The 13,926-nt window shown below is 32.2% G+C and overlaps 1 protein-coding gene across 4 annotated transcripts in view; it reads left to right on the top strand.

The window, feature by feature from the left end:
- LOC111062739 (phospholipid-transporting ATPase ABCA1) overlaps nt 1-13,926 on the top strand; it is a 50,539-nt gene that overhangs the window by 17,698 nt on the left and 18,915 nt on the right. Inside the window, exons 9-19 of one of the 4 annotated variants that reach the window (XM_039421686.1) lie at nt 456-693; nt 1,952-2,118; nt 2,602-2,757; nt 3,323-3,394; nt 3,836-3,974; nt 5,212-5,461; nt 6,035-6,141; nt 6,564-6,599; nt 8,607-8,642; nt 10,285-10,397; nt 13,233-13,470. In XM_039421686.1, the coding sequence (XP_039277620.1) occupies nt 456-693; nt 1,952-2,118; nt 2,602-2,757; nt 3,323-3,394; nt 3,836-3,974; nt 5,212-5,461; nt 6,035-6,141; nt 6,564-6,599; nt 8,607-8,642; nt 10,285-10,397; nt 13,233-13,470 (1,552 nt within the window). The remainder of the gene's footprint in view (nt 1-455; nt 694-1,951; nt 2,119-2,601; nt 2,758-3,322; nt 3,395-3,835; nt 3,975-5,211; nt 5,462-6,034; nt 6,142-6,563; nt 6,600-8,606; nt 8,643-10,284; nt 10,398-13,232; nt 13,471-13,926) is intronic. The other 3 variants (XM_039421687.1, XM_039421688.1, XM_039421689.1) reach the window with 3 other exon arrangements.

The raw sequence follows: 13,926 nt of genomic DNA, 5'->3' as shown, positions 1-13,926 counted from the left end.
AATGACCATCAAAAATAATATTCTGCAAAAATCATCAATGCGATTATTGTAACTTAATAATTGTTTCATGGTGATGATTCCATTTACTAGATAATTGAATACAACTGCTGCTATATAGTATCATAGAGAAACAATAGCATAAGTAGATATCCCATGGTATGAGGCGTTTATGTCGCAACTTTTACTGTTATCTCAAGCTGATAGTCCACGTAGTTCTTTCCCGTGAAGCTTTGTGACACTGATAGTCTCTCATATTGTGCCGTTCATACACTCTCACCCCAACAAAACAGTAAAATTCAACAATAATCAACAGTAATCGGCTTGAGATAACATTAAAAGTTGCGACATAAACGCTCTATACCATGGGATATCTACTCATGCTATTGTTTCTCTATGATAGTATTCCCTCACAATCTTTCAAAGCACTGATACTATTCTTTGTTCAACTTTTACAGATGTGCTCTCGAAAGAAGAATAATGTTATAAAGGAAGATACGGATTTGAACGAGACTTTCTTTGAGAAAACGGGTCCCAACACCAAAGTGGGCTTGTCAGTGCGTAATTTGATGAAGGTGTTCAAGGGCGATGTGTACGCTGTGAATGGAGTCAACTTGGATGTCTATGACGGACAAATTATGGCTCTGCTGGGTCATAATGGCGCTGGAAAAACTACAACCATGTCAATGATCACAGGTAAGTTAAAATCTTATTGAACTAAATTTATCATGAACCGGATCGTGTATTTATTTATTCATTTATCATGCTAAACTACAATGTGTATGGTGAATAATCATTTTACCAAAGTGAGCTGTCTATAAAGGTGAATCAGATATACGCGCCGCGAACATGAGCAATTCACTTTTAATCAGCTGACTATATCTGTATTTTTACAGAAACGGTAAGATACAGATATAAAAAGCTTGGCATCAGCTGATTAAAAGTGAATTCTCATGTTCGCGGCACGTAAATCTGTACGCACCTTAATAGTAAATCTTTTAATGCTGTATGTATCATTGAATCCACTACATGTCGCGCTATAACTGTCTTGCTCAAGCAAAGTCGCGTTTTAGGCTGGCCACTAACGGTAGGATATGCATGGTAAACATGCATGTCGTCCACATGTCGTCATACTTTGTTGTGTCATCACAGCGAAAGGCATCGAGCAAATGTTTTTGAGGTTAGGTTTTTGTATCTCCGATTTATTATTGCATATTTTTTCTTCGCGTGGTATTTGAAGTTGAATTTATTCATTATATATATATATTTATTCATTTATTCATTAATTTATATCATTATATTATGTTATTTTACAGTGATTTATTTATTTTTATTGTTTGTCTTTTATTTTATGTTAGAAGCCTCTTCCTGATGAAAAAACATGCATAATGAATAATGTATGTGTGCATGATGAACATGCATGTCCTACCGTTAGTGGCCAGCCTAACGCTCTTAATACATGAATAGTTATTTCATTTGAAGGGACTTCTAAGAAGAAGTTGCTATTTTACTTTTGAGGATCATCTGTGTTTCAGAATAGAGATTCAAAGATTGGGAATTAGTTCATAAAAACATACATCTATCATTTGGTTATAAAATAGGAAGAAGGTGAGAGTGGTTATTGCCTACTGTAGGTGGCAAAAGGCAGAGCAAATATTATCCACTTCAGAATTCATTCCTTAAATTTGTATCTGATATGGCTGTTTAATGTTTTATCACACAAATACAACAAAACGTTATTTTTAATGAAACACAATCAACCACTATTACAATTTAATAGATACCAATAGAAGTGATACTAATTCACTTCAAATGATCATGAACAGCGCTTCTAATGATCTAATATAGCTCTACTAGGACAACGTAACTGAAATCATGATTCTCCTATTTGAATTTTTGAATGAATTAATGAGAGTATTTATAATCTTGATTTGCATTTTTTTCCTTACAATAGGTATGTATTCTCCAAGCTCTGGAAAAATCATCGCATCTGATAATGGTTCGACTTATAATATTTTCGATAATATGGATAAGTTCAGGAAAAGTCTTGGATTGTGTCCTCAACATAATTTAGTAATCCCCTACTTGACAGTTTTGGAGCATTTAACCTTCTTTGGCATGGTAAGTGGATATTTTATTCCTTTTTCGAATTTTCCGTGACTTTTAAACTGTTTAAGATTCGAGTAACTAAGGATGTAAATAACTGTCTCTGCAACATTAATTTCCATTTTGTTTTCTGTTTTAACGTAATTCATAAATGCTCTTTAAATACATTATCTTTTTTTTTTTGAAAACGAACTTATAGAAATAAACTAGTTCGTTATCAAGAGAATGAGATACTACATTCAATATTTTATTACTATGTTGAATTTTATTTATATTTCTATTTTGGATAAATATAATTTGAAATCATCTTTATTTATTTCCATTCGGCTACTTGATAGTTTTATCATATAGAATCACTAGTACCCTTTATTTTTTTGATGACACGGCCGGTTTCGGGTATCCATCTAACTATGAACTATCAAATTATAATACACTTCGATTAAATTTGAGAAATTATTATACATCTAGTTGATTTATTTGATTTCTTCATTATTTCAGTTGAAGGGATTGGATAAGAGACGAGCTGAAAGTGATGGTCTGAATTGGCTTCGTAGATTCAACATCCTTGATAAGAAAAACAACTTTCCACCAAAATTATCTGGAGGAATGAAGAGGAAATTGTGTCTTGCAATTTCACTGGTTGGAGACCCCAAGGTAAAAAATTACACCTCTGTATCCACACAACTGCAAAAAGGAATTTATTTCAATCATTAAATCATTTTTATTCAAGTATTTTGATTGAGCTACTTGAAAGTATAATTAGAAAGAATTACTACTGCCCTTACTTTATTTTATTTAAGACTCGACTAGTTTCGACTAAACTTTCCATTGTCAAATGCCAAATAATAAAGTATCAATATTGATAATGGCAAGTTAAGCCGAAACTAGTCGTGTTTAAAATAAAACGAAATAAGGGTACTAGTAATTCATTGTAATCATTAAATTATTATTATATTTCCAATTGTTTCAAATAGTGATCTCAAGCTTTTAGCCCAGTAAATAATGACATTGATTTACAAGAAATTAAGGGAAAGTTTGGTTTTTGTATGATGTTGCTATGCTTTGAACATACATCTAAAATTAAACAAAAGTCCCAGCTTCTCTTCATGTGTCCCATCGAAGTATGAAACTTATGTAAAGACAAAAATCATAATGTAAAGCCAAATCATTGTATTAATATTGAATAGATTTCTCTAATTTCTATGTTACAACATTTCAGATACTGATATTGGATGAGCCAACATCTGGCCTGGACCCTGAATCAAGACGAGAATTGTGGGATAGTTTACTGGTGAGTCGATGTTGTTTTATTTGATTACTATCAGAGTATTCTTTTAAATGAGAAGGCTCCAAACCTAGGCTGTCAATTTTCATTTGAATCACTCAACTTATCAGTTATCCACCGTTATAATAATATAGGATATATTTCAAGACCAGTGGAATTAATAAAAAGAGATTTCAATAGCTTGTATAGTCGTTTTTGATTATGACTAATATTATTTACTCATTTATTGAAATTATTTCTTTCTTTAGGATCCAAGTTGAAATTAACTCCAATGAAATGTGAATCTGATTTTCAATTCTATTACAAATATGCTTTATGATTATTGGTATGAAGACGAATATTAGAGAACTGTTATTTAACATTTTCTCAAAAAAATAAATTAATAACAACGCTATTATTTAAAGATGTATTATTCAATGATTTGACTTACCCTGAAATCCATTGCAGGAGCTACGTCAAAATCACACGATCATCATAACCACCCATTTCATGGAAGAAGCTGACGCTCTTGGAGACCGAATAGCTATTATGGATCATGGCAAAATAATATGCTGCGGTAGTCCAATGTTTCTCAAGAAATTATATGGTAAGTTTTATCTCGGCCAACATTCTCAAGAATAAAATGAAAAACACTTTTTTCAAAAAACAACCTCCACCTAGTAGCTAGTATAATCCAGTTAGGATCATTATAATGAATTTGTCTTTTTAGTGGATCTCTGTGATTTAATAGTCACAGTAGAAACAAAATATGAAGCTGTTATCAACATTTATAAGAAAGTTATCTTAGTAGAAGATAACTGTGCGCTTCATCTTTGGTTTACGACGAGACGAGCAGATTACTCAGTACTTCTAAGACTGCACGAGTATAGGAGTCTCCATGCACTCATGTTCCTTTTTAAACTCTTATAATCTCAGTCTCCCAATTACTTGGATTTCGCTTCATGGGTGGTGTTGGCAGGGGTGGGACGCGTCATGGAGCTTGCTCATTATCTATTCCAATTCACAGAACTCAGCTATATAAAAAATCATTCCATGTTACTGCTATAAGATTATGAAATTCACTCCCAGCTCGACAGTCATCGCCGGTTCAGTGCGGCTGTTGTGGCGTGGATCAGGGGGGGTGGAGGTCTTGGCTAGGAGGCTTTGCTCTATATTCTTTAGAGATGTAAGTTTAGTAAGTCTGTAGAGATGGTGTTTGTGTGGATATTTGTGTGAGTAAATGTGATTTATTCACTATTTAGTTTCCTTGCTTTTAGTTTTATCTGTTTCTTTTTCATTCAATAATATTTAGCTATTAATTGCTTTATTGGAAGTGTAAATAATCTTTTAGTTTCATTGTAAAATATTCTATGAATAAGGTATATTTTTCATGTAACCAATAACATCGTGGGTTAAGTGGAAGAGGGGGCTCTTATTGCCTCAACTTCGCTCACATCACTTGTAATGTTATAAAGTGCAAATAAAAGACATCTATCTATCTATCCATCTAGAAGTGGTATGAGATTTTTTTCCAAAAACTTGTTATGACTAAAATTAGTAATTTCACCATAAAAGCTCATAAGAGCTCTATGTTTCATCTAGCCAGTTTTTAACATGAGCAGTTGAATTGATATTGACAAAATTGGAGATTTCAACATTTATAATCAATCATTTTAATTCTAACGGTGCCATTCCTAAGCGAAGACGGTAATACAGCGCGGCTAGAGTCTATACTGTTGCCGCTTAGGAATTTCTCTTCAACATATAATATAATTAGCTTTAAGTTGTTGAATAGACCAGAATAACTTTGATCCTAATCATGCCTTTCCTCATTAATTCTACAGGTACGGGATACAACCTACAATTGCTTACCATTCCAAGTGCAAATAGGGACGCTATTACACAAATGATCAGGAGTGTTATACCAAACGGTTCATTGAAGACAAGCCAACAAGGTCAACTAACCTATTCCTTGCCAATTGAAGAATCGAAGAAATTTGCCGAGCTTTTTGAGAGCCTTGAACAAAGCAAAACATCTTTCGGTATCACGAGTATTGGAATTTCGCTAACAACTATGGAGGAAGTATTTCTGAGGTAATCACCAACATGCATTTTCAATACGTATGTAATTGTTTGTTTTATTCAACTATACAACTCTTGAATTACTCTGGTTTCAAGCCAAATTATCTATCTTATTATCCAAAGTCGTACTTTATTCTTTCGGACAGAATACTAGAGTACTACTCTCATCCATTGGGAGGAAAGTAGTCGCTTCACTCCCTAGGGACTAAAGTAACCCCATTTAAATAAAATTGGTGGCATCTCTATGAGCGTATGCATCTAAGGTCTGCTTGTCAGCCAATGAAAATAGGAAGCCTGTGCATAGGTTATGGTTGAAGGTTAAGGATGATGATGAAGTAATAGTTGTATATAGCCTTCTAACATAAGTGTAATAATTGTGCATGACTAAATAAATAATTAAGTAATATATTGTTGTTTAGGAAAAAGTGTCCATCATGGGACTAGAAATTATTTACGCTGTTGGGCGACAAACTTTTTCTTCAGGAAGAAAATGTTGCTCTTCAGTCCCCAAAAACACAACTTCACTAGAATACTTCATTGGAAATTATGATTATGAAATGCCTTTTCTTGATTTGTTTAATCTAGAGCTGGCGTCGACACTTCTCAGCTTGTTCAAAATGATGGCATGGATGAGCCTGACGGCAATCGTGGATCGAATGGCAATTCAATGAGAAGAAGCTCAAGCACGGAATGTAAGTGCAAAGTGCAATGCTCCAATTTTCGAAGTAGTTATGATCAAATAAAAGTGAAGAAAGCTTGTCTCTTTATTCATCTCAAGATTAATCACGGTCTTCGTCTTCGTAATCTTCAATGTCCTCGTCAAGCATTAGTCAGACTCCTTGACAAAAGCTTACCTCATCTTGCCTCATAATTCTCTATTGCGAAAATTGTTTCAATTGAAGTGTTTTTCCATTTAAATGAAGACAATTTTTGACCGATTACTTTGTAACCGGCATTGCAAAGTTGCTACCCCACTTTGTATATCGATGCTGGAATATGTATTCAGTTACGATGTTTGCCGAAATAGCTGCCGATATTGGCGTTGATCGTCTCTGATGATTCCATCGTGTTACTTCGTTGAAAAAATGTTATTCATCACAAATATTTGTTTCAGCAAAAACGAATAGAAGGAACCCAGAAAACGGAACAGGTATATCTTATGCATTTGTTTCTAAGTTTTCACCGATGAAAACGAATTTATCGGTTTACTCACATCTCCTTCCGGCTGGGGCTTTTGTCTTGTTCGAATAAATGTCAGTGTTGCCAAGTTTAGCAAATTGCAATTTTGCACTGAAAGAGTGAATTTACATTCTACTGTTCAATTCCTGACCTTGGGGTTTGCTCCGGGAAGTACTCTTGCGAGGAAAAGACTCGACTGATCACAGCGCTTACATAATACGGAAGTCCAAGATATTTATTTTGTAGCAAACAACATAGGCTGTACATTTATGTTTTAAACAGTCTACTTTTTGAATTACTCTTCTTAGTAACTCATTAACTATTATCACCGTGTGAACAACTTAACTATATACCAACATAATATACCTACATCTAACTGTTTAAATACTATGAACAACTATGTATACCAAAAATTACATATTTCACTTTCACCTACATACTTCCAGAGTTCCATATCGAAGTTCATATCATTTTCTTCATTACTATCTTCTGTTTCTAACTAAAAATAATACTAATTACGTTTTTGTAACGCAATTTCATCTTATTTATTTTTGTGTGTAGCTTACAATTACAGTATTCAGAAGTGAAGAAACAGGTTACTGTCCAAAACTTCTTCTACTTCTCAATGTTCTCTCACAAATAATGCCAATATTCAGGTTATATTTACTCTGAAACATTGAATTTTAATGTTCATTTACAAAAGACAAAACACACATTTGTCAATTATATTGTCATGATTAATACCAATGAAAATTTACACTGTTATTGTTATTTCCAGTTTTAAGAGTTTACAGTTGAGCCAGTAAAGCACACTTTAATAAAATAAGCAGTAAATGACTAAGTTTCGATGGAATTTTGTGTAAATAAAAATTGAATGAAGAAGACTAAGAAATTGTCAAAAAACCACAGATTTATTGATACTTAGAAAGACCGGTTTCGGTTATTACACCATTGTCAATCTCTGATCAAGACATAGATTGACAATGGTGTAATAGCCGAAACCGGTCTTTCTAAGTATGGGTGGTTTTTGACAATTTCTTAGTCTTTTTCATTCAATATGAATAATTACCACAATATCAACTTCTCAACTACACAAAAAGTAAATAAAAATTGCACTCACAATTCACTGAACTGCTATTCATTTTATTCGAATACTAATTCTATTCTATGTAAATACTGTATTCGATACTATGTAAATATTTCGCCAATTCTTCATGACTAATAATTATGACTATTATGTCAATTATTCCTTTTATGTGGGTTGTGTATTATTCACGTATTGATGCTTGGCTTTTGTAGTAACTGTTTTCATATTATTTTAATATTTTATGCAACTTCCTTAAGACTGTATTAGAAGCAGATAATAATTGATTACTTGTAAGCAAATCCAATATTTCACTTCTAATTACTGTAGTTATATCCCAGTAATGGCATCGAAAGGATTTCTTAAAAATGAGTAAATTAACTTGTATACAGTAGAGCATTTTGTGTAAAATTTTGCTTTGATTGAAAAATGCTGCAAAACAGAAGTCTATTAGGATTAACTGGATTAGCGAGGATTCAACAGAGATTCCCCCATCCCAAACAATCGTTTGAAGCAATGACAATATCATTTATAATTTTCATGATTAAAGCATTTTCATGTAATTAGAAACCTTTTTCCGTTTCAACGGACACAATATTTCAAGTCCAATAATCATGGAACTTGCAATAAATCAATAATTAGTAAGAATTGGAAGGAAACTATTACCCATCTATACCTATGCTTAACATACAGCTCTAGCTTCACACTGTAAACTTGATCAAAATAATTATTCTAACACACTTTCCTTTTTTATTTTATTTTTTCCGGGTTATTGAATTTTTATTTCATTTCCTAAATCCTTTTTTTCTGAGAGGAATTCTGTTATATTCTTTAATTTATTTTTCCATCTGTATCCCTCTTGAGCTACTCCTTGAATTCATTAATTTTTTACAGGTTCACGCCTGATCCATAAACACTCGCTAGATAATGGTATGTTTATTGAACTTTCCATTTTCGGCAGTCCTTGTTCCTTCTGTATTTGTTAACATTTTTAATTCCTTCTCTTCCTAGTATTCTATTTTACTAACCAGTAGCCCACCTCTTAACTCCATTATCTGTAGAACTTCATTTGTTTTACTCAGGTATTTGAAAATAGTAGTAGTAAACATATATTATAATGTTTATATAAAAATAGTTATAGTAAATAGTAGTTAACATATAACTTTTCAAAATTACACAAATTTTCAACATTTATTAACAATTTAATAATTATTTAGTTCTAGTAAGAACGTATTTAACATAACTATTGTATTACTAACCCTTGGATTTTTTTTTAATTGTTTTTGTCAAATTATGATATGTCAAGTAAAATGAAATTGAAACGAAACTGGTTTCTATGTTTCCTCCTAGTTCTCATATTTTGTTAGCGAACCCATAATATATCTTTATAAAATTATCTTGATAATGAAGTTGGTAGAGACTTGAGCCACATTATACGGTAATCAAGGAGCAAATGAAAAATGTCATAATACAGTATTGGAGAGCACTGCATAAATTAATGAAAATTCAGGAAATTTAACAATCAGTTGAACATTTGAATCCGGTTTTGAATTCTTGAGTGAATATTTATATTTAGCCTACTATTAAGCCATCGAAATTAATTCGGGGCTCTGATCGATAGGAATTGTTAGAACATAATGTATTCACCTGTTAAGCTATGGCCACTTTACCTCAGTTGAATATGATGGAATAATTACCAAAAACCTATTCCTGATGGAATGAAGGATTCCGCTATTTGGTATGGAGAACTATTGGTTTTTATTCTAACTAGCCTGTGGAGCCAAGTTATAGAAGCATTGAGGACCTTCAATTTAAGTTGAGCTTCAAATTGATAATATTACAAAAATAATTATTGTTACTTACCGATTCCATTCATTCTATCGGCTTCGAATAGCAATATTCTAGTATTATTAGGATTTTATCAATTCATATTAGAAATTTCGAAACGGAAATTTTGTCATTGTAGTTGACAAGACACCCATTTGGAGCGCTGAAGGTTGACAGCACAAGTGCATTACGATGCAAGATTAGATTAGATCTCTTTATTAATTTATGTATGTTACAATATTTACTGGCTTATACACTAATTTACATTAAATGACGGTAATTCTAATTATTCAACGAATTTTACAAAGTATAGATATTAATCAATGAAAATAAAGATTAAATGCAATTAGAATAACGATAATATAAAATTGTAATGTAACTTCATAAATCGGCGGTGTTTCAACAAATAATTGTCGATTCTTTAAGAAGGATATAAATAATATTCTTCCCATCAACACACGACCGGTTCTCAAGAGAGAGGGAGTGAGCCGGCCTTCATGAGCCCGTATCCCTTTGCGTCAGGTGTGATCAAACTTTATTAGTTCTTCAATCTATAAAATATTTCTGAAATCCTTGGATTCTCTAGTAACGATATGCATGTTGAAGAATTCTATCTTTGTAGTTATCAGCATTGCTTGGATTAATATTCTTCTTTCGGTAGTAACATGAAGAAACAGTTCTATGAAGAATTGTTTTATTAGCTCCAATTAAACTGAAATAATTCAATTTGTTTGTAATGTTTCAGTTCTATCACAGAAAAAACTGAGTGGTCTGCCATTGATTGAACAGCATTTTGCATTAATTTTCAAGAAGAAGTTCCTTTGCTACTGTCGATCACTTTTCAGCAACTTGATTTACGTAAGTACAAGTCTAAATTCTCTTGCCCGCCCCGCAGCATTTGATTTTTTACTTTGTGTTGTGTTTGGAAGTGAACATATCAAAGGTCCTTAAATCCACCCCTTGTGCTACTGGGATGGGGTGGTCTAAAAGTTTATTTTTCCTACAGATACCTTGAAAAGTGACCATTTCTGCACTGATTACAGGCCGCAAAGAATCACTTTTCCGCACTAGTGCGCAAAGTGAGTACTTTGCGTACTCCAGATTTGCAGCATGACAACGCAAAATAGTTAGTAGGTTATATGGAGCACCAGTGCAGCAAAATCAAAATTAAGTTGGTAATACTCATAGTGAGGCCCACGTTATAATGGCAGTGGAGAACAGCGTTGCCTTGCCATTATGTGCCTTGATTACAGTCATTTCAATGCTTACATAAGATAAACCCCCTTCAAGCAGTCACATACATTTTCAATTGAATTACTAATCATTATAATTCAATTATCATTATTCAATTTTAAATAAATTAAGGTTTTTATTAATAATAAAATTACACAGAAAAAAATTTGATGGATTTCAGGGAATATTACCCATAATTACCCACTTTTCATATTCAATGGTAACTGTAGGAAAAATTTAATGTGCGCAAAGTTCGTTTGCTGCACTCAAGAAACCATCATTCCGTACTCGCCTACGGCTCTTGCGTAATAGTATATTTCGCACCTAGGGTCGAAAATGTACGTTTTCCGGCTCGAGATCGCGGTTTTCAAGTTCGAGACGAAGTCGAGAACTTGAAGCGTTCGAGAATCGGAAAAACATTTTTGCCCGTGTTGCGAACGCTATTTTTCGCCACACCAAAAAAAAACTTCCCAATATATTATAAGAAATTGGAAAATAAATAAAATTCAAACAGCGTATTTTGATAGTTTGAATCTTGGTTATGACAACTTTCACTGTCAATTAATTTCAATATTACTAATTAATAATTTACAATAGTGACAATATTTTTATACTATTATTATTTTGAATAATTGTTTGAATTTTTATAGCTCGCGCTTTGCGCCTGGTGCAATATCTCATGGATAGATGGATGAATAGAATTTTCATTACTATTTTGAAATAATGTGATTAAAAAATTAATATAATTCCATATTTCACAGTTTTGTCTCAAAATATATCTAAAAAATTGATTGAAATTTAAATTACGGTAACTATTATAAAAAATAGCTAATAAAAGTCGAAATTCATCGACAAAAAAAATGTCATTGACCGAGGTTCGAACCTAGATCATGTTTGTAATTCACTGAGCTTTGAGTTCTGATGTATTACGCCTTTACGCTCTCGGCCATTCAGTATTGTTGATCGTAGAGGCCTGTAAGTCAGGTAACGTATGTAGGCTACTATAATATAGTGTATAGCGGCAAACTTGAAGCCGGTTTGCCGGCATTTTCACAACAAAATATTGCATTGAAAATAGTTAAATCATAGAGAATACATTCGAAGATTCAATCTTGAGTGGGCCTAATGTTTTTTCTATATGGTTTGATATTGAAGAAAAATTATCTAAAAGTTTTAATAATGAATTACGGAAAAATTACTAGGAATTTTTCAGTCAAGGCTGAGTCTCACCAGTAGGCTTACCTTAAACTTCTAATCTCTGCTGTATTTTCCTATTATTATTGTTGATTGTATTGCATTAAGAAGTGGAATTCGATAATAAAAAAGAAACATTTATTACTCTACCTCACTTTTAAATATTGATACAATTATTGTACTTTGATTTCAAATTCGATTCTTCACTTTTAAATACTTGCGATACGTACCTTTCTGACAATGGACAATGCAGCCAACATTATATTGTTGAGGCTATGGAGATATCATCGTATTCTATTGTTTGATATCAAAAACACAATAATAAATATTAAATTATGAAACAGTAATTTATAAAATATATTATAGACATGATACCGCGATTCACGATACATAATTATATAGATTATTACAGTCGTTATGATATTATCTCTATGATTTTTATGAGATCGGACACGATCAGCTGTTATTCAAGGTCATTTTACAGCCCTAGGGCCGTAAAGTTTTACCGGCCTGGTCGGAAAACAATCACTTTCGGCCTCCATATGACGCACGTAAACCAGCTCATTACATCCAAGTGTGGCGAAAACGTTTCTTTCGGTTCAGCAAACTGTCACTTTGCGCACTAGTTGCACAAATAACTATTTCTGTTGATTTGCTTTCTCATGAAAAATGCTTTCTACCGTCGGTATCGGTCTATAAAGAAGCTTAATAAAATACCTACAAGTTTTTTTCAGTCAAATTCTCCATAGTTTTTTTTTTTTTTGCTTTTGATAGTTTACTTTTGGAAAAAAGTATTTTTTCTGAATCTTCTGCTCTTTTGGACCATATCTCTCCGACAATGCATCAAAGAAATAAATGCTGATTATAAAGTAGTAGATCATTATTTTAATTCTCTGTTATTATGTATTATTTCATTACTCTATGTTTCCCTTGAGATACCAGTCCAGTACTGAGTTTGAAATATTAAGTTTTTCTTAATAGTGCTCAGATTGAACATTAAACTTTTGATTGTATCTGTTGAATCTTAAATCAATATCAAAATCTGAATTTCTCACAATATTGTAATCTTGTTGGTTTCGGAGCACCATAAGTTATAGATTTTAAATTGAAAACGCAACGTTGAAAAGCTAGTCAAGTGAAAAAAAGAAATAAAATGAATTATATGAACTTTTATGAATGATTTTTATTCACCAGTTTTTTTCATCACCATAATGTTCGTTCGTGATTTGTGTTCTCTTTGACTGATAATATTTTTTTCTTTATTAGCTAATCATCGCTCTGGCATGTATATGTGTTGTTGGATGGACAATTAGAGGTACCAAAATGTCTGTCTCCACAAGATTGATAAATTTGGATCTGAATGACATGTACAGTCACACGAAAGTTGTGATAACGTATAAGGAGACGGGCGAAAAGTATGCCGAACTCTATAACAACTTGGTACCTCATGGAATGGAAAGACTCTACATCGATGAGAGTACATCAAAGACTGACATGAATCAGAGTAAGTGAATTAATTACTAAAGTTTCTTAATTAAACTTGAATGGTCAATTATTATAGAAAATTGCTGTATAAAAAATATAAAGAGGGTACTACTAATTTTCTATGATAAAAAGTCCTACTTACTGTCATTCAATCGGTCTCATCTAATTTTTAGGTCCAATTTCTAGGACACTGATAAAATCTAATTTACCTTTAAATCTATTGGTTTAATGGTCATCCATTAGATTTAATGAGTGTCCTAGAAATCGGGCTTAAAAATAATGTAGGTACTACTGCTGATGATTTATCTTATAATACTATTCTTATAAAATGATAATAATAATAATATTATTATTATTATCACAATGTATACATCATCGTTTAAAACTCCTGCACATTTTGTTACAATTTACAATATGTTACTATTTACTATTTGTTTATGATCCGGTACATTTAATTTACTAGCTAAGTTTGAGC

This window comes from Nilaparvata lugens, chromosome 2 (assembly GCF_014356525.2).
Source record: "Nilaparvata lugens isolate BPH chromosome 2, ASM1435652v1, whole genome shotgun sequence".
NCBI classification, from domain to species: Eukaryota; Metazoa; Arthropoda; class Insecta; order Hemiptera; family Delphacidae; genus Nilaparvata; species Nilaparvata lugens.
This window is presented reverse-complemented; position numbering and strand designations above follow the sequence as displayed.